This window comes from Electrona antarctica, assembly GCF_951216825.1.
Source record: "Electrona antarctica genome assembly, chromosome: 14".
Lineage (NCBI taxonomy): Eukaryota > Metazoa > Chordata > Actinopteri > Myctophiformes > Myctophidae > Electrona > Electrona antarctica.
In genome coordinates, this window is record NC_136795.1 from 43,158,681 (window position 1) to 43,181,373 (window position 22,693).

Below are 22,693 nucleotides of genomic sequence, written 5' to 3' on the forward strand. Positions count from 1 at the left end.
GATTTTAGACATAATTCTACTAAAATGTCTGCTCTTTTTCGGTCCGTGGGACCGCTCTTAGAGCCCTCACCCTTTCTCCCCCACAAGCAGTGCTTTTCACACCTCCCTCCCGGCTGGAGACGGGCATTGTTCAAGCTAATGTGTCATTTGCATTCCAACTAGCCTTCCACATGTAGGCAAACTTACATTACAAACTTACATAAACTAAATGTTGTTTTAGATGTTATATTTGTTATATGCGGTTTGCAGAAATAACGATGTCTGACTTTATTTCTCGAAACGGAAAAAGAAATATGGTGTGTGGTATTGTTTCCACCAAGCGCATAGCTCAATAGATATAAATACATGTTGACTATACACGCCATCTTTAGCATAATTATGTTGGAATAATAAAGTTTATAGCATTGTGACTATGTCGCGCATATTAATTTCATATATCAGCGCATCAAAAATATGGTGAAATATGGTGTATTGACTGACTGGCGTATTGTTTCAACCAAACGCATAGCTCAATAGATATAAATACATGTTGACTATACACGCCATCTTTATAGCATAATTATGTAAGGTGGCGATGATAAAAATTAATCAATTATCCTGGAATAATAAAGTTTATAGCATGGTCTGTTTGACCCGACCGACATTTCCTTGGAGCGAGAATGTTCGCCGATGCGCGAATCAGCGCGATGCCAAATAAAAATGACAGTGTTTGAAATCAGTCCAACCCGATAGACGTCCCGAACTTCTAAATGTTTTGTCAGTAAGAAGAACAGTTCTGTCCGTCCTTCGTCTGTAAACTTTTCTGCACGCGACCAGTGGAACTGATTTCCACGCATCACGGCTCTCTTTTTTTCTCTCTCCCTCTCTCTCTCTCCCTCTCTCGTGGAGAAGGAGAAAATATCCAAGTAACTGACGGTGAGGTATGCGGAAGTGCATTTTAGATAACGCTGTAGCACTATTTGTGGCGGCGATGCGTCACATGACTTGATCTATCCTATGGTGTATATATAAACCGTGCTGCTGCTACGGACCTTTCTGCTGGCACAATAAATCAAATATATATAAATTACATCGATCATAGGCGGCGGGTATGTAAGGCTAGGCCAGGCTTAGCCTTCCCAAAAATTATGCTGGGTATTTTTAAAATATATATAGGCTAATATGTGCGCAGCATTATATAGAAGGCTAGCAGCTCCCCAAACTCCCAACTCCTTTGTCTGTACTGTAGCCTAAACTTTTCTGATTTCCTGAAATGTTTTAGTGTTAGTCTAGTGTTAGTCTAGTTTTAGTAGACTAAATATCATCCGATTTTAGTTGACTAAATCTACAGCTGATTTAGTCGACTGAAATGCATTTTGGCGGGTCTTGATAGCGTCGTAATGGCTCACAATGTGTTGTGAGCTTGTAGATCTGCTATTCAACAAAGCATAACAGGTCCCTCCCTAACATTTTGGTCTAGTTTTTAATGTTGACTATTAAAAATTGTCAATATATTTATAGCCTCAGTTTTAGTCATCATAGCTTAGTTTTCATTTTGTTTTCCTCAGTGAAAAAGGGTAGTCGTTGGACATCTTTCGTCATAGTTTCGGTCGACGACATCAACAGCGCCAGCCCATTAAGATGTGCCATGCCCTCCGCTGGGTTCCCACATACGACATCACACGCCACCATTGTGTTCCAGTACACAAAAGCACAATAGATCATTCTTGTGGTGGCATACGGGGGCCTCAGACATGGAGATGACATGGGCTGATATGGAGGGGCTCTCTGCTGGCACCGCGGGGAAGGAAACCCGCCATTTGAGTCCAACGTTTATCTTCCATTGTCACGGCAACACAAACAGACCGGAGCCCGATTGCCTCTGTTCTGATAGGACGACTTGAGGAAGGATTTCCATTGACTGTTCCCATGCGGGTGGCGACGTATTTGGGCGTCGCTGTGGTCAGTCAATAGTCGAGATAATGGTTGGATTACCGTATATTGCATTATGGTGCTGTGTGGAGCAATGTGTGAAGCATGATACTAACACCGTCAGCTCAATGGATTGAACAAGGCACTAACATTGCCAGTTTGGATTTGATTGATTGATTGATTGATTGATTGATTGATTGATTGATTGATTGATTGATTGGAATCCAGAATAAAAATATTGGGTATAGAGATTGGAAAACAAATGGAAACGTTCAATTGGGAATCAAGACTCCCAATGATTCAAAGTAAGCTTATACGGTGGGAGGAGAGAGATCTGTCTTTTACTGGGAAAGTTCTGGTTATAAAAAGCAGAAATCCTTGCCTCCCTAAACTTTTTAGCAACCACTCTCCCAGTGCCTTATTCATTCCTAGCGTCACTGAGAAGATCCATGTTTAGATTTATCTGGGGTTCCCAGCAAGAAAAACTTAAGCGTGATATCATGTACAGGCCTCTAGATAAAGGTGGGAAAGAAGTTCCAGAAGTGGCCTCAAAACTTAATGCACTGTTTTTGACACCTATTGTGAATGCTGTTTTTTTAAATTGTTATCGAATAAGCAAGTATTATTGTAAGTAAGTAAGTAGGTCGGACTGAATTATCATCCGTCAGCCGAGTTAAGAGCTGTCAGACCTGTCATCATCTTTGATGATGGACAGGACCACTATATTTCCATTTCCACACTCACTCCAGAGGGCCACATCGCATACTGTCAGGCAGAAACCTCTTATCTCCATATATATATTTTGTAATGTTTTTTTTTGTGGCTTTCGCCTTTATTTTATATATTTTATGGAGGGACAGACAGTAGGCTGACAAGAAATGGGGAGAGAGATGGGGGGAAGACATGCAGTAAAGGCCACAGGGATCAGGAGTCGAACCCGCGGCACACTGCCAGACTGGATTACCAGCCAAGGTGCCTGGACCACTGAGCCATGGCCCAGGCCTTATCTCCATATTTTAACCTTTTGTGTAATTGATGCCTGACTTCCACATTCTATGTCACACAAAAGTAGCTAAAATAACCGATGTACAAGCTCAAAACACGTGACAGTGTGACACGTTTTGAGCTTGTAGATCTGCATTTTTAAAAATTAGAATCCTGAATTATTACGTTTGTTTTTTTAATTGGAATTGTTGAAAAGTAACATTTTTATTTAATAAGTTCATATGCATTTAGTTTAACTTAAATACAAATACTATAGCCTACTTATACTAATATAGAAGTAATAGAAGCGGGTCAGATTTTGCATGCCTGGGATTGTAACAGCTGAAATCAATAATATAATCAGCATTCCGATATTAACCTGCGGGCTTAGGCCGCATGTGGCCTGTCAGTTGCCCATGTATGTCTACCTTGAAGAGAGACGGATAGCTGAGGTAAGTGTTCCGTGCGGCCCAAGGCTGATTGCATCACGGCCAACATAATCCAGAAAACGAGTAAGGGGTGTCAGGGGATTTAATACAAATACTGTAGATGCTACCGTGTACCGTAATTGTACTAGCCCGACATTCAGCCCCAAGTCTTTCATTACACTTTCCAGGCTGCCTCTCTCTCCGTACCTCCATCGCAATGAAACTGGATCTCTCTTTACTATAGCTTTCAAGTCTTTAGTCTTGGCTGCAATTGATATAAATGACTTGGCACTGCATGGAGTGGAGGGAGGGAGGGAGGGAGGCAAGTGGGTTGGTAATATATGGCAAGATCGTTGCTCTGACCCCAAGGATCGAGCCGCTCAAAACAATCCTTCATCCCAGAATGTGGGGATTTAATTTGTGGTCAGCCACAGGGTACTGTGTGTATGGATGTGTGTGTGAGCATGTGTGAGCATGTGTGTGCGTGTGTGTGCGTGTGTGTGTGTGTCAGTGTGTGTGTGTGTGTGTGTGTGTGTGTGTGTGTGTGTGTGTGTGTGTGTGTGGTTTGCACATTCCCACCCCCACATGGCTCACCACCACCACACAAACACTTTATTAAATGAAAGTCATCTCAGGTGCAGAGGCAGGCAGAGCGAGGTCGGCGTGTTCGTTCGAAAGGGCCCTTATCAAAGATGGAAGGCATACTTTTGTATGGGGGAGAGAGGGGGGGGGGTCTGTAGATAATGAGACACAAGTGTGCACAACGATACGATTATGAAGGCCTGGTTCACCCCGTTTCTCTGGGCTCTGAGTTAATTACTTTTAACGATGAAGGATATGGGATTAAACAAACCACCGCTGCAGTACTAAGACCATCTTAATGAGTCTTTTTTTTATTTTGTATGAAGGATTTGCTTGCACTCATGTCTTCGGCAATGTCATCTCGAAACATTGTGGGTTTGAATCCAAACAAATGTGTTTACTGTAATTGCACTCCTATCTAAATACGAATCAGACATCCCTGACAACCCAACAATTCACCCACACATTCCTTACAGCAATGTAACTAAATATACTTAATTAATTAACTCAAATCTACTTCAAGTCATCCGTTTCCTGTGTTAGTGATCCATCCAGTTCACACTGAATTGCATGTTTGTTTTGCTCAAATCCACTGAAGTTACACAATAATAATAATATAATATAATATAATAATAATAATATAATAATAATATATAAGCCGCAAATGTGCAAATTAAGATTCTTATATCCATGGAGAGTGACGTTTATGAGGTTCTGTGAATGAGCTTCAACTTATTTCTAGTCGAATACAATGTTATTTTAAGCCTCTTAAAATGAACAGGCTGCGATTCCTGCCTCCCATATTAGCTTACACAAAGAATAAAACTATAACTGTAAACTACAAAACCAAAACAGAAGCACTTCTAAATAGATTTATAGAAGTCTTAAATCACTTCTCTCTCTATCTGAGGCGTGGGAACAGCACTGCCGTGCTCCATAGACGGCCCTGTCACTGACTGACTGTACAATGCACAATGTCCTCGCGTAGACGCTTGATTTCCTGTACAAATTAAACACGTCGCACGCCACACACAGACGCAAGTTTTTTAGACTTGAATAACCGAACAAATGGGGCTGTTTTGGCGTTCTTTAATGACCAAGTGAATAGAAAAAACACAAATAAAAAGTATGTCATGACATCACAGGTTAATCTCTATTCCTTGAGCTTTTGGGCCTGTGGCTCCCCTCCTGGATGGTAAATGGTAAAATGGTGCATTTATATAGCGCCTTTATCCTGCAAGGCGCTTTACATAGATTGTGCATTACATTCACCCATTCACACATACATTCATACACCGATTGTGGCGGAAGCCATGCAAGGTCAGCACATCGGGAGTAATTTGGTGTTCAGTGTCTTGCCCAAGGACACTTCGACATGTAGACAGGAGGAGCCGGGATTCGAACCGCCGACCCATGGATCATTGGACGACCTGCTCTACCGATCCTGAGCTACAGTCAATGGTGATCGTGCTGGGGTGATCAATGTTCTTTTGGTATCCATGTTGCTTAGAATCAATGTTAATCAATGTATCCATGTTGCTTAGACAGCAACACAGTTTGCTATATAAAGATGATATTTCTTACCTTGCCAACCTCAGGTCAATGATTGTTATAAAAGTCAGCCGCTTCACCGCTTCACTGCCATTCCAAGCATTCGTTTTGCACGAAAATAAAAATAATTACTTTTGTTACGTTTGTTAATGCTTAACACGAATTTAAACCCCACTGAGACATATCTGGCAGTTTGTTCCACTCCTTCGCATGGGCTCGCCCCAGGGCGAGCTTATTCAGGCAGAGAATCTACGGGGGCAGGTCATCGCAGGTCCAGTGTCCAAGAGAGACGACAATGTCTGCGACTTTCTAGAAGCAGGAAGCCTCATCAGCGGGCTTGACTGCAAACCCATCTGCCAGCCCCACTTACCTCAGGGAAACGATGGCTGCACCGCACTGGAGCATGCACCCCAAGACAGCCACCTGCCCCAGAAAGAACCGCGGCAGGTCGACGAGAAGAAACCAAAGGGCATCAGGCCAACTACTTTAGGTTTCGTCATCTTGGCATTCTTGTTGACGGCCTTGACCATGCCAGCATGACCACAGCCCACCCTAGACAACTTCTAATCGCAGCAGGCAAACACCAGAAGCCTGACCAGAGACCCAGGTTCTGAGGTCCACGGGGAGAGTATGTTGCCACGACAACGGACAGCGCAGATAGTGACGCCACACGGACGTCGCCAGAGTGAGCCCTCGTGTATTCTAGCCCTTTCCCCCAGGAGAACCCCATCCTCCACGAGAAGCCATAGAAGGTGCTCAAGTGATAGCCAAGCTCAACATAAGAGAGCCCGCCATTACATCTGGTCCTTCCAGTTTTACAACCTGGACGTTCCTATAATTTTGATCAATGTTCTTTTGGTATCCATGTTGCTTAGAATCTGTTGAGTTGAGCATGTTTATAAGGCCAATGTCAATTTTTGTTTTCATGGTTATGGTCGGAGTGGATTTCCATCCACTTGCGTTAGAAAGATCCTTTATAGTTATTGTTATAGTGTTTGGGGAATTATGACATAAAACCACAAAAAAAGAACTCAAGTCCATGCAAAGAAACAGCAGATCAAAGCATACAAATACTAATCATTGCCCGTCGGGCCCGTCTGCATCAAAGCACAAGAGAGGAAAGAACACTGTAGCCTACTTTCATCATCTAAACAGTTTGCTATTAAAGATGATCTTCCTTGCCAACTTCAGGTCAATGTTTGTTATAAAAGTCAGCTGCTTCACTGCCATTCCTTTTTTGTTTTTCTATCATTTTTATCCCACGAGTTTGTAACCCATGCATTTTTCACCCATGTGTTAATTATCTAATGTGATCCTGGGCTCTACACACCCTCCGCCAACCTGGGGAGAGCAACGGACTTGAACTCCTGCTTCCTTCATGCATGAGTGTCCAAGTCGCTCATTTACACCTGACAGGGGGGAGTTTCCCTGGTTGGACGTAGCGCGTGGAAGGAACACGTTATTCCAACCAGTTCCTTTCCCCTCCATCAGGCGCCCCGGCTGGCCAGGGGGAGACAGTTTAGAGACCAGGATTACTGCATGTTTTTTGTGAGGGTACCTACCCTAGGGGACACGGGGAGATGACGAGGAGGAGGACACGCCGCCAGCGCCCACAGCGTCCCGAGCGGGAATCGAACCCAGGACCTTCTAGCTGTGAGGCGACAGGACTACCGACTGTGCCACCGTGCCCCGCTTCACTGCCATTCCAAGCATTAGTTTTGCACGAAAAACACTGAGAATGAACACAGAGAATACACATACAGTAGGCTATGTATCAATGTCAAGTGTAGCTATATGGAATGGAAAAGTAATTAAACCCATATTTTTATTTTTTCTTCTTAAAATTGCTAAATACAATGCACAAGTACTTAGTATTAGATTAATATTTACATTGCAAAATGATTCAATACCGATTATTTCCATTGACGATACGATACGATACAAAGTTAAACGATACGATACAATATTTGCTGTTTACATTTCGATATACTTCGATTTTTTTAATTAAAATCGATATTTCAATACAGTTACTATATCGTTACACCCCTACATGGAATGGATTCAGAATCATGAAAACCCCCTAGTTTGACATGTCACATGCTATTTAAAGTGTGATGAAATTTGGTCTTATATATTGGATTGTCTGGTGTGGTATACAAAAATGGCCATAACGTTTTTCCGGCAGAGCAGACTTCTCATTCTGTGGACCTTAATGACAAAGTGAATAGAAAAAACACAAATAAAAAGTATGTCATGACATCACAGGTTAATCTCTATTCCTTGAGCTTTTGGGCCTGTGGCTCCCCTCCTGGATGGTAAATGGTAAAATGGTGCATTTATATAGCGCCTTTATCCTGCAAGGCGCTTTACATAGATTGTGCATTACATTCACCCATTCACACATACATTCATACACCGATAGTGGCGGAAGCCATGCAAGGTCAGCACATCGGGAGTAATTTGGTGTTCAGTGTCTTGCCCAAGGACACTTCGACATGTAGACAGGAGGAGCCAGGGCTGGACTGGCCACAGGTCATACCGGGCATTTTCCCGGTGGGCCGTGACCGTAGGGGGCCGCCATGATTTTAAAAAAAAAAGAAGAAAAAAAGAAAACTTTTTTTTTTTTTTTTTTTGACAGGCAGGCAGGCCAATAGGCGGAAGGCCACCAGGAAAGGTCCGGGCGTGCTGCCATTCTGCCATCATGATAATGTCACTGTACCTGTATCAGTGAGTGACAAAGGGTTGTGTAGTTGTCTGTTGGTTTCAGGGCCGGTTCTAGGCATAAGCAGTATAAGCGGTCGCTTAGGGCCACAACCACTGAGGGGGCCACATCACAGGGAGAAGATTTTATTTTATTTTTTGAATGTATCCCCTATCCCATACATGGGCTACTGGCGGCCTGAGGGCCACATGTGGCCCCCACCTTCACTTAATGCAGCCCGCAGGTTAATATCAACTGTAGGCTGGGGGCCACATGTGGCCCCCAGCCTACAGTTGAGGCATGTTTATACCATCCCTCTACACTGGGGGCGCTGTTTATACCATCCCTCTACACTGGGGGCGCTGTTTATACCATCCCTCTACACTGGGGGTGCTGTTTATACCATCCCTCCCCACTGGGGATGCTGTTTATACCAGTCAGTCTGTCATACCATCCCTCCACACTGGGGGCGCTGTTTATACCAGTCAGTCTGTCATACCATCCCTCCCCACTGGGGGCACTGTTTATACCAGTCTGTCATACCATCCCTCTACACCGGGGGCGCTGTACAGAAAGAAGTAAAAACTATTTTAATAGAGAACTAGTTAAAAGGTTAAAAGGTTCAAACTAGAAAAAGAAAAGGCCCGCAGGTTAATATCAACTGTAGGCTGGGGGCCACATGTGGCCCACACCTTCACCTAATGCGGCCCTCAGGTTAGTATCAACTGGCGGCCTGAGGGCCACATGTAGCTCCCACCTTCACCTAATGCGGCCCGCAGGTTAATATCAACTGGCGGCCTGAGGGCCACATGTAGCTCCCACCTTCACCTAATGCGGCCCGCAGGTTAATATAATAATAATAATAACTTTATTTATATAGCACCTTTCCAAAAACAAGTTTACAAAGTGCTTTACAGATAATAATAGCAGTAAAAAATACAATAAGAATAAAACAAAATAAACACAATTAAAACATTTCATAAAAAGGATGTGCAATAAAGGTGAGTTTTTAACCGTGATTTAAAAGAGGATACTGAGTTTGCCAGCCTGAGATCCTCAGGCAGTGAGTTCCACAGCCGAGGGGCCCGTACAGCAAAGGCCCGGTCGCCTTTTGTGATAAGGCGAGATTTTGGAACCTTTAATAGGGTTAAGCTGGATGATCTCAGGCAGCGGCCAGGTTTGTAGGGAGTTAAAAGATTACGAATGTAAGCAGGTGCCAGACCATTTAGAGCTTTAAAAACAAGTAATAAAATCTTAAAATCTATTCTAAAACTTACAGGTAACCAATGGAGTGCCGCAAGGACAGGTGTAATGTGCTCACTTATCTTTGTGCGCGTCAGTAGTCTATAGCAGCTGCATTTTGTATCAGTTGTAGACTGTGTAAATGTTCTGTTTACTGATACCTGAATAAAGTGCATTGCAGTAATCTAATCTGGAAGAGATAAAAGCATGAATGACTTTTTCTAGGTCAGAAAAAACAAGAAATGGCCTGACCTTAGCTAATTGTCTCAACTGGACAAAACAAGACTGGACTACCTTAGTCACCTGGAAATCAAAGGACAGCTCAGGGTCAAACATTACACCTAGGTTTCGGACCTTCGTTTTTTGATTACTGGAGAGGGAACCAAGACTGGAGGTAAGATTATTAGAGATTTGTGTGTTTGGGCAGTGAGGGGTAAATATAATTAATTCCGATTTGGACTCATTTAGTTGCAGGAAGTTTCTGGACATCCAATTTTTTAGGTCACTTAAGCAGGCCTCGATACAGGTGATGTCAGAGTGACCAGGCTTTATGGGGACGTATAATTGCGTGTCATCCGCATAACAATGGAACTGGCGGCCTGGCGAACTGGCGGCCTGAGGGCCACATGTGGCCCCCACCTTCACCTAATGCGGCCCGCAGGTTAATATCAACTGGCGGCCTGAGGGCCACATGTGGCCCCCACCTTCACCTAACCTAACCTAATTGATCTCAAAGTGCACCAGATTGAAGCATTTCCATGGCAAATTTACAGATTTTTCTGGACCACCCCCGGCGTTGCAGTGCAGGGGGGGGGGCACATAATATTATGTTGCTTAGGGCCACTAAACGCCTAGAACCGGCACTGGTTGGTTTGTATCGTTTATGTTGTTCTGTAAAAGTGGTGGTATTAGGGCTTGTTTGTTTGTGTGTGCCTCGACGGAGTGGGTGGTAGAGTTTCTGCTATCTGCGCGCTGGTTGTGGTGGGCCGGTCTGGGCCAAATTCACGCGAAAATGACCGGGCCGAATTTTTGTCCCAGTCCAGCCCTGGGAGGAGCCGGGATTCGAACCGCCGACCCATGGATCATTGGACGACCTGCTCTACCGATCCTGAGCCACAGTCAATGGTGATCGTGCTGGGGTGATCAATGTTCTTTTGGTATCCATGTTGCTTAGAATCAATGTTAATCAATGTATCCATGTTGCTTAGACAGCAACACAGTTTGCTATATAAAGATGATATTTCTTACCTTGCCAACCTCAGGTCAATGATTGTTATAAAAGTCAGCCGCTTCACCGCTTCACTGCCATTCCAAGCATTCGTTTTGCACGAAAATAAAAATAATTACTTTTGTTACGTTTGTTAATGCTTAACACTCCCAACGCGGATCGCGTATCAATACGTTATCAATTAATCAAACGTCGGGTGCGGATCACGTATCAATACGTTTCAATCACTTTTTTATAGCATACTTTCATTCATCTTTTTACCCACCCGGACAATGAAGAACCATCGCCCTATCATTGCTGCTTAGTCCAGCTCACGTGATCAGAAAAAAAAACAAAAAAAAAAAACCCCCCTCCCCTCCTGAAAACAGGAGGGCGGGCCGCTTTACGTGTAGAAGCCAGTGTAATGGCTGCGCCCATGGCATGCCGATCTAGTCTGTGTTTGAAAAGAATCACATTTCACCTAACCTCGCCTCACCAGGCTTTCCACCTCGGACATTTGATTCCCCCCTCCCCTCCTGTTTCTCCACAGTATCGAGGGGCCGCCACGACAAGACAGTGTTCCGTTGGTGGATCACGTATCGCCATGCAGAGCCGTCATAATCGGAGATCGCTCAGACGTGTGATTGTAACGCTTTTTTATTCATTATAATTGTAGTGATAAGACCGCAATGAACGCGTCGGGGACGTAATCGACCCGGGTGTAATGTATAACGAACTTTTCCGCGACCTAAACCGTGGTGTTGTCATCTGTGGAAGTCATTTTTCCCCTCCATCGCCCCCAAGCTGCATGCCCATAGCCTGGCTTGGCCAGCCTCATAGCGGGGATTCACTGAAGATTCTTCCCCGGAGGAAACATCAGTGAACCCTCGCTATGAGTCTGGCCGTGCCAGGCTAGCATGCCCAGGCATGTTCCCCTACACTAGCTTGAAAAACAAAATCAGCTGATGACAACGCGTCTCACCGTAATACTATAGTTCTGAACCGAACGGTGGAATGGGACTTTTTATAGCCGTACGGATCAAGACTTTTGCTGCCCAATGTGCCCATGACCCCCCCCCCCCAATGTTACTGCGATCAAAACAATGAAAGCAGTGAGATAGATTAGGCGAGGCGGCAATCATCATCATCATCAAAAAGAAAGCATAGTTATGAAGGTTTATAGTCAGACATTGACAGGCAGATATAACAATAAACACAATAAATATGCTATACATCCTATACATCGAATGAAAGCCCTGAATGTGTACTTTTACGAGGAAAATAGTAAACATTGATCCCATGTACAGTTAGTCATAAATTGGATACTGGGTGGATGCACATTGCGCCCACCAGATATAACTGCAGAGAAGACATGGACCCGAACTCAATATTCACAAAATAAGGCCTATAGCGACATATAAATACTATATACCGTATGAAACAGAAGACTCTCTGCTTTCATAAGGAAAAAAATTGTACTGTAATAATAAAAAAATCACACCCCTGTGAAGTGAGCAGTGCAACTCTACTTCTCTACTTATTCACTACAGCTCGCTATATACGGACTGAGACAGAAAGTCATGTAAAGCTTTTATTTACAGTTTGGTCTGTAAACTTCTACTGTAATAATAAAAATCACACCCCTGTGAAGTGAGCGGTCAAACTCTGTTCTCTACAGCTCGCTATATACGGACTGAGGCAGAAAGTCATGTAAACCTTTTATTTACAGTTTGGTCTGTAAACTTCTACTGTAATAATAAAAATCACACCCCTGTGAAGTGAGCGGTGCAACTGTTCTCTACAGTTGCGCGGTGCAATGGTAGAGAACAGTTGCACCGCTCACTTCACAGGGGTGTGATTTTTATTATTACAGTAGAAGTTTACAGACCAAACTGTAAATAAAAGGTTTACATGACTTTCTGCCTCAGTCCGTATATAGCGAGCTGTAGAGAACAGAGTTTGACCGCTCACTTCACAGGGGTGTGATTTTTATTATTACAGTAGAAGTTTACAGACCAAACTGTAAATAAAAGCTTTACATGACTTTCTGTCTCAGTCCGTATATAGCGAGCTGTAGTGAATAAGTAGAGAAGTAGAGTTGCACTGCTCACTTCACAGGGGTGTGATTTTTTTATTATTACAGTACAATTTTTTTCCTTATGAAAGCAGAGAGTCTTCTGTTTCATACGGTATATAGTATTTATATGTCGCTATAGGCCTTATTTTGTGAATATTGAGGAGTTCACGTCCATGTCTTCTCTGAAGTTATCTGGTGGGCACAAGCTGCATTCAATAACCAATTACTGTCTAACTGTAGATGGGATCAATGTTTACTGTTTTCCTCGTAAAAGTACACATTCAGGGCTTTCATTCGGTGTATAGGATGTATAGGATATTTATTGGGTTCAATTTTATATCTGCCTGTCAATGTCTCTGACTTTAAACCATCCATAACTCTGCTCGCTGTTCAAGATAACCACTTCCAGGCAAATGCAGGTGTTGCAAAAAGGTCAATATCTCCAGAATGGAACATGGTAAAATCAAAATGTATTTTTTTAATTGAAGTGGACAAGTTCAGCTTTCTTTTGATGTAGGCGTGTGATTCTCGCTATAAGAGAACATTTTACTGTGGGCCCCCGAACAAGGCCTTTGTGCAATGTTAAATGGCAGCAACATCCAAATAGGCCTGTTGAGATCTTCCAGCAATCAAAGTGTTAACACGAATTTAAACCCCACTGAGACATATCTGGCAGTTTGTTCCACTCAGCCATGGCTCTATAGTCTATACAGTGCAGTGCGCTGTTTTATAGGGACTGGATAGCACCCTCTTGTGGCATGTCTAGTCTCATAGTTATGTATTTTAGAACTATATGTAAGTTGATTGTATAAACAGGTAGGATGTTTCATCTCATTAATATTTCTCAAGAAGACAAGGCGTGATATTGTCAGCCTCTCTTGGACTGTCGTCCAGGAGAGCTTGACATGCATTACCATTACAATTACCATTACATCTCTGCATCTCAGGGCAAGCAGAGCTGCGCTGTTTTGAACCCACTGCAGCTTTTCCAGATCTCCCTTGTTTGCCCCTGACCATATCATTGAGTAATAGTCCAGATGTGACAGGACTAGAGTTTCAATGACTTGTTTGGTCAGTTGCGGTGTCAGAAACTCTGAACACCTTTTTATCACTGGAGAAACAAGAGGAACTAACCAGGTGCTCAATGGAGGTAGCAGGATGTGATCATGATAAAAAGGTGCTCACATGGATCAAAAGACGGGATCATAAAAAGAGAAGGTGGCAGCGGTGGCCGAACGGATAGCGGCGCGGTCTAGATACCGGAAGGTTGCCAGTTCGAATCAGCCGTCCGACACGTTAAAATTACCACCGCTGAAATGCCCTTGAACAAGGCATCAACCACTACGATGAAATGTGTTCTATGAGCAGGGCCTGGCTGGAAACAAGTTCTTGAGCTTAGCCCAGATACCCTGGGTAAATATAGATTTCATTTCATTTCATTTCATTTCAAGGATCCGGGCACACAAGGTTAAAAAACGAGGAACGCCTTTACCTTTATTTATTTAAAAGGCAACTGCCAACATGTTTCGACCTAACAGGTCTTCATCAGGACATTCTTGCCCTGATGAAGACCTGTTAGGTCGAAACATATGTGCCCGGATCCTTCTCTCTCTTTTTATCACCTTTTTATCACTGATTTCCTCCCCGTATGTTTACCAACACTGAATCAATGTGTCTCAACCATGATAGATGGTGATGTGTACTTGTCAAGATATTACGATGTAGGATATTTGGCCTTACAACCCAGATATTCTCAGCGATGTCTGGCCTTACAACTCAGACATCGTTGTGTCCGAGCTTTTGGCATCCCAGTTAAGTTCTCACCGGACACCACTGCGGCGGGTTCTAACCCAGACAAGTTGACAACCAGCTCTAGCTTGAGTAGTATTTTATAGGCCTACCGTCTATATCTATAAATGCACCACGCCTCTGTATGTGTGTATGTACCTGTACGTCTGTAATCCACCTAACTCGAGAGCCGTTCGCCCCACCGACTTCAAATTTGACACACCACCACAGGGAGGGCAGTGCCCGGCTTTACTATTTAGTATCTATATTCTATTTCACATGGCAATTCTTTTATCCTTCATTTTGGTACCATAAACATTGAGTCCTCATTTGTATGTGTATTCAGCCACAGCCACTTGTCCAAATAATGTGCCCAAATGTGCTGACCTCATCACATTTGTGATGACGGCAATGGCCGTTTTTAGCCCAAGGAGTGTTTTTTGTGCAAAAGTAATGCTTGGAATGGATTCAGAATCATTTAAACCCCTTAGTTTGACACGTCACATGCTACTTAAAGCATAATGAAATTTAAAACATTTTGCTTTATATTGGTTGTTGATGGTGAATTGAAACCATGTGGGATATGTTAGTAGACACCTCTACAAACACATTGGTGAAGAAAATTATTGGTAAGAAATGTATTCCCAGATTTCTATTCTGCCTGACTATTTTGTCTTTTAATTTCAGACAATACGATAGTGCCCTCCACTGGTTGAACAGTAACACAGACGTTTCAGTTTTTCAGAAAATATAAAGATATGGAATATTTAATGCTTGCGAGACGGTTCAGGAAACATATGTCACGTGGGTAAAAGGAAAAAGAGAAACAAGGGGAAAATAGATATAGTGGTTGTGGAATCTCTCGAGGAGTAAGGCACTTAAGACCCTGTAAGACCCGGATTAATTTCTACTTGCAAAAAAGAGATTTCATCCTTACTACTACTTTGTACTACTAGGACGTATGTTAAAAAAAAAAGTTTGATGAAAATGTTATGCACATTTATAATAATTATTACAATAATGATAATAATTCATAATAATAATGTAAATTAATAATTTACATTCGGTGGATATCTTTCACAATAATACATAACACATGTTCTAGACATTCTAATGATCACAAAAATATATGTATTACATGCATTTTAGTTACTTTTATCAGGGTTAAAGATTAAAGGTCATAGGTCCAGCAAGGGCTCAGGGGTGGCTCAGGGGTAGAGTCTCCGGATGGCAACCGCAAGGTCGCCAGTTCGAACCCGGGCTCCCCCAGAGTTAGTGTCGAAGTGTCCTTGAGCAAGACACTGAACCCCTAATTGCTCCTGATGTGCTAGTTGGTGCCTTGCATGGTTTCCGCTGCCATCGGTGTATGAATGTGTGTGTGAATGGGTGAATGTAATGCACAATCTAAAGGCGCTATATAAATGCACCATTTACCATTTAACCATGTCTCCTCCTCATCTTAATTTAAACCAGACCTTTAGTGACCATGCAGTGTCAAACAAGGGTCCATGTAACTGTCCTGGTGTCATATCATATTTTCCAAAACTTCTAACCAAATATTAGCTTAGCTTGCTTCTTCTTAAAAGTAACATGTGGCATTATAATGTGTGCGTGTGTGCGTGTGTGTGTGTGTGTGTGTGTGTGTATGTGTGTGTGTCCGTTGATCCAAGTGCCCACTCATCCAAATGACCAGTTGTCAAAGTGCCCATGCAGTACCCAAATCTGGTTTTGGTGCCCATTGCCCACTTGACATACACGCACGCACGCACGCACGCACACGCACGCACGCGCGCACACACAGTCACACACACACACACACACACACACACACGCACACACCGTGTGTGTGTGTGTGTGTGTGTGTGTGTGTGTGTGTGTGTGTATGTCACACACACACACACACACACACACACACACACACACACACACACACACACACACACACACACACACACACACACACACACACACACACACACACAGCACAGTAGAAGTGATGGTGTCCATGGCAACGCGTCGCCGCGTCCCTTTCACTGTTCACGGAAAACGGATGTGGCACGCGCATGCGCTGTGTGAGGAGGCTGCCGCTTTGAACAGTGTTTGAGCGCCGAGCCGAGCCCGAGCAGCAGACCTCCAGTTGTTCACTAAACACCCGTTTCTCTTTATATTTAATTCATTTATACTTTCTGAAAATCCTGCGTTAAAAAACACCAGCAATGCCACGTCTGTGCACAGCAGCCCGCTAGCTGTGCGAAGCTACAGGTTAGTAAGTAGTTTGTTGTTGTTCTGTGTGTCAAACATCAACGTTGTTAGCATGTTGTGGGGATTTTTGAATTGCGTTTTAAATGTCACGGAACATGTCGTGTCTCGTATTTCTATACAAATGTGTTGCTTTCCACTCCTGTTCTGAGTGGCTTTGTTGTTGCTGCTCTTCGGGTGGCAGTGATTTATGGACTGCATCATCCTCTAACGTAGCCCTGGTCCAGTGCTTACAGCGAGTAGAGCGAGTCTCTCTCAGAGAGAGACTCGCTCTACTCGCTGTAAGCACTGAGAGAGACTCGCTCTACTCGCTGTAAGCACTGGACCAGGGCTACCTCTAACGCTATCATCATCTGCTAACATCAGTGCGTTTCTCAAACTGTCACATTTCAAGGACCTCCCCTTAACTCTGCCAGTGTACAAAATAACCTTGTACACTGTTTTCCTCCGAGGTGGAAAGCCTGGTGAGGCGAGGTTATGTAGCCTACACTGTCAGAGCTTCAGACCTGTAAGGGTCCATTTGGTTCCATTTGTAGACAGTTGTACACTCAGAGTTACAGACCTAGCTGGCAGCGGTGGCCGAACGGATAGCGGCGCGGTCTAGATACCGGAAGGTTCCCAGTTCGAATCAGCCGTCCGACACGTTAAAATTACCACCGCTGAAATGCCCTTGAACAAGGCATCAACCACTACGATGAAATGTGTTCTATGAGCAGGGCCTGGCTGGAAACAAGTTCTTGAGCTTAGCCCAGATACCCTGGGTAAATATAGATTTCATTTCATTTCATTTCATTTCATTTCATTTCAGCTGTAAGGGTCCATTTGGTTCCATTTACCACTTGTATTGTACACTGTCTGAGTTTCAGCCACCTGTAAGGGACCATTAGGTTACATTTACCACTTGTATTGTACACTGTCTGAGTTTCAGACCTGTAAGGGTCCATTTGGTTCCATGTGTACACTCAGTTACAGACCTGTAAGGGTCCATTTGGTTCCATGTGTACACTCAGAGTTACAGACCTGTAAAGCTCCATTTGGTTCCATTTGTACACTGTTTGAAACTTGTAAGGGTCAATTTATTTTAGACCCCTAGCTCCCTCCTAAATGACCCCTGAGTCCATGGCGGACCCCTATTTCACTTTGGGGACCGCTGATTGAAGCAACGTATTGTTTGTCACATTAAATCATTGATATCTTTCAACAGCATCATCGTCAGCATCATGAGTCAACGTGAGGATTCCTCATCCTGGGAGAGACTGGACTCAGAGTTCCAGCACCTGCTAGTGGACCTGAAGCCCTATGTTCAGAAACACCCCGTCAAGACAGGTCAGGTTGTTACTGTACTGTACTGTACTGTACTGTACTGTACTGTACTGTACTGTACTGTACTGTACTGTACTGTACTGTACTGTACTGTAGTGCAGGGTTTCTCAAACCTTTTTGGCTCAGGGTCACCACTGTAAATACATTTTGTGGAGCCTGGGGGTCGATGGGCGCTGAGGGGGCGCTTGTTTTACAAGTTAGGTTTAGGTTTAGGCATAGTTTTACTGAGGTTAGGGTTAGGTTTTGGCATAGTTTTTGTGAGGTTATAAATAACCCCGCCCTACTAGAAGTAGCCGGCGCTGTAAAACAAGCGTCCCATCAGCGCCCATCGGAACCCAGGCTCCGCAAAGAAAGGTAGTCCCGGTTGATGTCGTCGCATAGAGAGGTCCTAAGGGGCAAAAGAGCAGTCACTGAACCCCTGATTGCTCCCGATGTGTTGGGTGGTGCCTTGTATGGTTTCCTCCATAGATATATATATAAGAAAGCTAGATGGCTCACCCGCGCTCTGGCCAATGGAGAGCGACGTTGCTACGTGGCGGCCATCTTACCTCGGGGCCACATAACATTGTGTATATGGGGCATGTACTTTTAAATAACCATAACTTGCTCAATTTTCAACCGATTTTCAAACGGTTTGGTTTGTTATAAACGTCAGAGACGTCCGCATACGTATATGCTTTTATAGGACGTTCATATAAAAAAACGAAATTAAGCAGATAAGCGTCCTGAATCATAGCCACGTTGACAACGTTTGTAATAAACCAACCCGTTTGTAAATCCGTCAAGATTTGATCGAGTTATGACTGTTTTTGTTTGAGCTGCCATAGAACATAATGTTCTTACTTCGTCCCGAAGTAAGATGGCCGCCGGGTGAACTACGTCAGAGATTCCGCCTTGAGCCATCTAGCCTTTATATATATCTATGGTTTCCTCTGCCATTGGTGTATGAATGTGTGTGTGAATGGGGGAATGTATTGTACAATCTATGTAAAGTGCTTTGGATAAAGGCGTTATATAAACGCACCATTAAGATTCATGATTTTACCATTTTACTCTCAGAGTTACAGACCCATAAGGGTCCATGTGGTTCCTAATTATCTAACATTTAGCTGGGGACCCCCTGAAACTCCCTCAAGGACCCCTGGGGGTTCCCGGAACCCACTTTGAGAACCACTGTTCCAGTTAACACCAGTGTCCTCATGTCTTCACCACAGAACAACAGCGCTGTGCCCTGTGGATCCGGAAGCTGTGCGACCCGTCCGTGTCCGCCTCTGGTCAGATGGGCCGCAAGAACCGTAACCTCTACACCCGCCTGCTTCTGCACATGCTCAGACGGGGGGTCCTGGAGGGTCCGTTCGCCACCAAGCCAGAACCGGGCATCCTTAAGACACTCCCAACCTACATGGTAAACATTACAACATGACTGTCGCCTACTAGGACATAGTGTCAACTTGAAAACTGCTATTGTCATTCCTACCTACCTACCTACCTACCTACCTACCTACCTACCTACCTACCTACCTACCTACCTACCTACCTACCTACCTACCTACCTACCTACCTGTAGAGATGACAGGCAGTGGTGATGTTCCTTTTGGGTTTGACCATCATGTTTGGACATGTAGCAAAGGAAAGTGGCTCTCCAAAATAAGACACGAGTTTCAGCATTATGCCTTCATCAGAGCAAGTTTCAAAACAATCACAATCGATGACAAGAAGCACCCAAAAGTCAAAAGGATAAACACAAAAAAGCTCTGAAGCTTATTTCCGTTGCGGTCCTTTGATCGTGAACTACTGTAAGATGAAAACTATGTACTGTTCTTTCTTTTCAAAATCTTTTTATTCAGGTTTTTCGACAGTAGCCCAGGGGCAAGTATTAGACAGACATGTAAAATATAAAAATAAAACTCAATCCCCTATCCCACCCTCCCCCCACCCACAATCCCAAGGATAGTCGGAACAGTCTGGAGGAAATAAAATAAATATATATATATATATATATACACACATACACAAAATACATGCATACATAATTACAAAAAATAAAAATATAATAAAATAAAAAAAGCAGATTTTTCATAGAGCAGATTTTGTTTCTGTTGTGGTTTGGCGTTGGCCGAGGCATAGGCACGGCACACTATGCAGTTTGTGTGTTGTGGTAGAATGCCATAAATGGGCCCCAGGTCTTGTAAAACTTTTTCTCAGAGCCGGCAATTGAAAACCTTAACATCTCCAACTCGAGACAGGACATTATATCACGAAGCCACTGACGGAGCACGGGCGGGGCAGCATCCTTCCATTTGAGCAGAATGGCACGCCTAGCGAGCAACAAGGCAAAGTCGACCATACGACACTCTATGCGTGTTAGAGGAAGGTCATCCCTTCCAGCAGTGCCAAGGAGAGCCACTAAGGGATCTGGGGAAAACTATGTACTGTTGCATGTATCTGTAGGATCAACAAGCCTGGATGCTACGGCAATCAGTGCATGGTTGCATATAACACAATTTATGTCATAAAAGAATATCCCGTATTGTCCCGAATATAAGACATCTCTGATTATAAGACTGATTTTTCATAAATAAGAAATAGAACATTGAATGTCAAATAGGCCAATAGGGTAATAGAGGGAATTCCCTTTGGCTTAGTGGTTAAGATGTTTGCTCGAATCCTGTGTGCTACACTTGTACTGCACATGTATAAGGGCGTGCTCGGAAATAGTGCACTGAGCGCACTGTGCACTGCAAACTAATAGGCGAGTGCGCTCCGGTGCGGTATTTCCGAACGCGCCCTAAGTCAGTGACAATAAAACCATTTCATCTTGAACTTGAAAAAGTGCCCTTCTGGGCACAGGTCTCCACCAGTGTGTGTGATGTTTGGCAAAATGTTTAGGAGTAATATATAAACGTGTGTGTGTGTGTGTGTGTGTGTGTGTGTGTGTGTGTGTGTGTGTGTGTGTGTGTGTGTGTGTGTGTGTGTGTGTGTGTGTGTGTGTGTGTGTGTGTGTGTGTGTGTGTGTGTGTGTGTGTGTGTGTGTGTGTGTGAGATGCGGCGTGGCCTGTTGTAGCACCACCATGAGGCTGATTTGAAAACTGTCAAGTGGCATTTCTTCCTCAGCCTAGTGGGAATATGCATGCACAGTTTCACCGCAATCGGACGCTGCGTTGAGTAGTTGTGGTGATTTGTACAAAACGGGCTACTCCTGAAAAGTTTAGAAGCCAATCGTAGCCAATGAGGGTGGATTATGAGAAATCAAACAATCCCGTCTTGATCACATGACTATGGAGAGCATGTGTACTGATTTTCGTGAAATTTGGATACAATGTGAAGGATTAATATTAGAAAATGTGTTTTACATTATGTCGGCCTCCTGGTGGCGCTATAAAGAGCAGATGTGAAAAATTCCAGGCAAAGGTTTTTCCTTGGCCTCTAGGGAGTTGGCATACAAAGTTATCCACAGATCCATGCAGTTAGAGGTAAAAACACTTTTCGGCCAGTTATAGCGCCACCATGAGGCTGAGTTGAAAATGTTCACGTGGCATTTGTTCCTCGGCCTAGTGGGAATGGGCGTGCACAATTTCACGGAAATCACACGATGCGTTCATGATTTGCAGCATTTTGTTAGAAACTGAGCACTCCTGCGAACTTTGGAAGCCAAACTTAGCCAATCAGGATGGAGTCTGAGAAATCTGAAAGACCTGTTTCGTTGAATGGCTCTAGAGAGACTGTGTACCAATTTGTATGATGTTTGGACAAAATCTGTAGGTGTACTGTCCAAAAACTTGTTTTGCACAAAGCGGCCTCCTGGTGGCGCTATAACAGGCCGTTCTGGAAATTCTGGGGCAGAGGTTCATCGTTGGCATCCAGGGAGTGTGTGTGCAAAATTTGGCATTGACCGGGTTAACGGTGCCAGAGATTAGCTGTTCACAGACGGACACACGGACGGACGGACGGACGGACGGACGGACACACGGACGGACGGAGTGCAAAACATACTCTCTCCCCATGCCTTCGGCCTGGTGGAGACAATAATGTGAATGGACTGGAGGGGTGTGTTTCATTTAGGTGTCACTGTGTGTGCCAGGCTGCTAGCGTGGGCACGGCAGCTCCCTGTGATGTTAGCGCTCATGCTCCCGATGTGCTGGTTGGTACCTTGCATGGCTTCCGCCGCAATCGGTGTATGAATGTGTGTGTGAATGGGTGAATGTAATGCACAATCTATGTAAAGCGCCTTGGATAAAGGCGCTATATAATTGCACCATTTACCATTTCATCCTGGCACACACTAAATCACACTCTATTAAGCACTTTCAACCTTGGCGTCCCCGTTTTTGTTCTAGGCGAAAACGTTCAAAATAATTTCAACCACGTTAAAAAAAATAGCAGATCTACACGTGTGTGTCGTGTGCTTTTAGAATGTTCAAATAGGGCTTACTTGGTTAATTGTAAAAAATCACACCCGTGTGAACTGAGTGGTGTAAGGTTTTATATAGCATGATCAGCTGTGGTCTGACGTAATGTCTGACGTAATGAAATAAGGTAAGGTATTATGTAGCCTGATCAGCTCTGATCTGACGTAAAGAAATCACACCCGGATGTGATTTCACAACTGGCTTTTTCTGTGCAGAGAAAATGACCATGGT

At 43.8% G+C, this 22,693-nt stretch overlaps 1 protein-coding gene across 1 annotated transcript in view; it reads left to right on the forward strand.

Annotated features, from left to right (window-relative positions):
* Positions 1-16,584: 16,584 nt before the first annotated feature.
* Positions 16,585-22,693, forward strand: part of cep112 (centrosomal protein 112) — a gene marked incomplete at its 3' end in the record, with an annotated part of 173,272 nt that continues 167,163 nt past the window's right edge. The window contains exons 1-3 of the mRNA XM_079520878.1: positions 16,585-16,733; positions 17,935-18,056; positions 19,268-19,458. Of these exons, the coding sequence (XP_079377004.1) occupies positions 17,951-18,056; positions 19,268-19,458 (297 nt within the window). The 5' untranslated portion in view covers positions 16,585-16,733; positions 17,935-17,950. The remainder of the gene's footprint in view (positions 16,734-17,934; positions 18,057-19,267; positions 19,459-22,693) is intronic.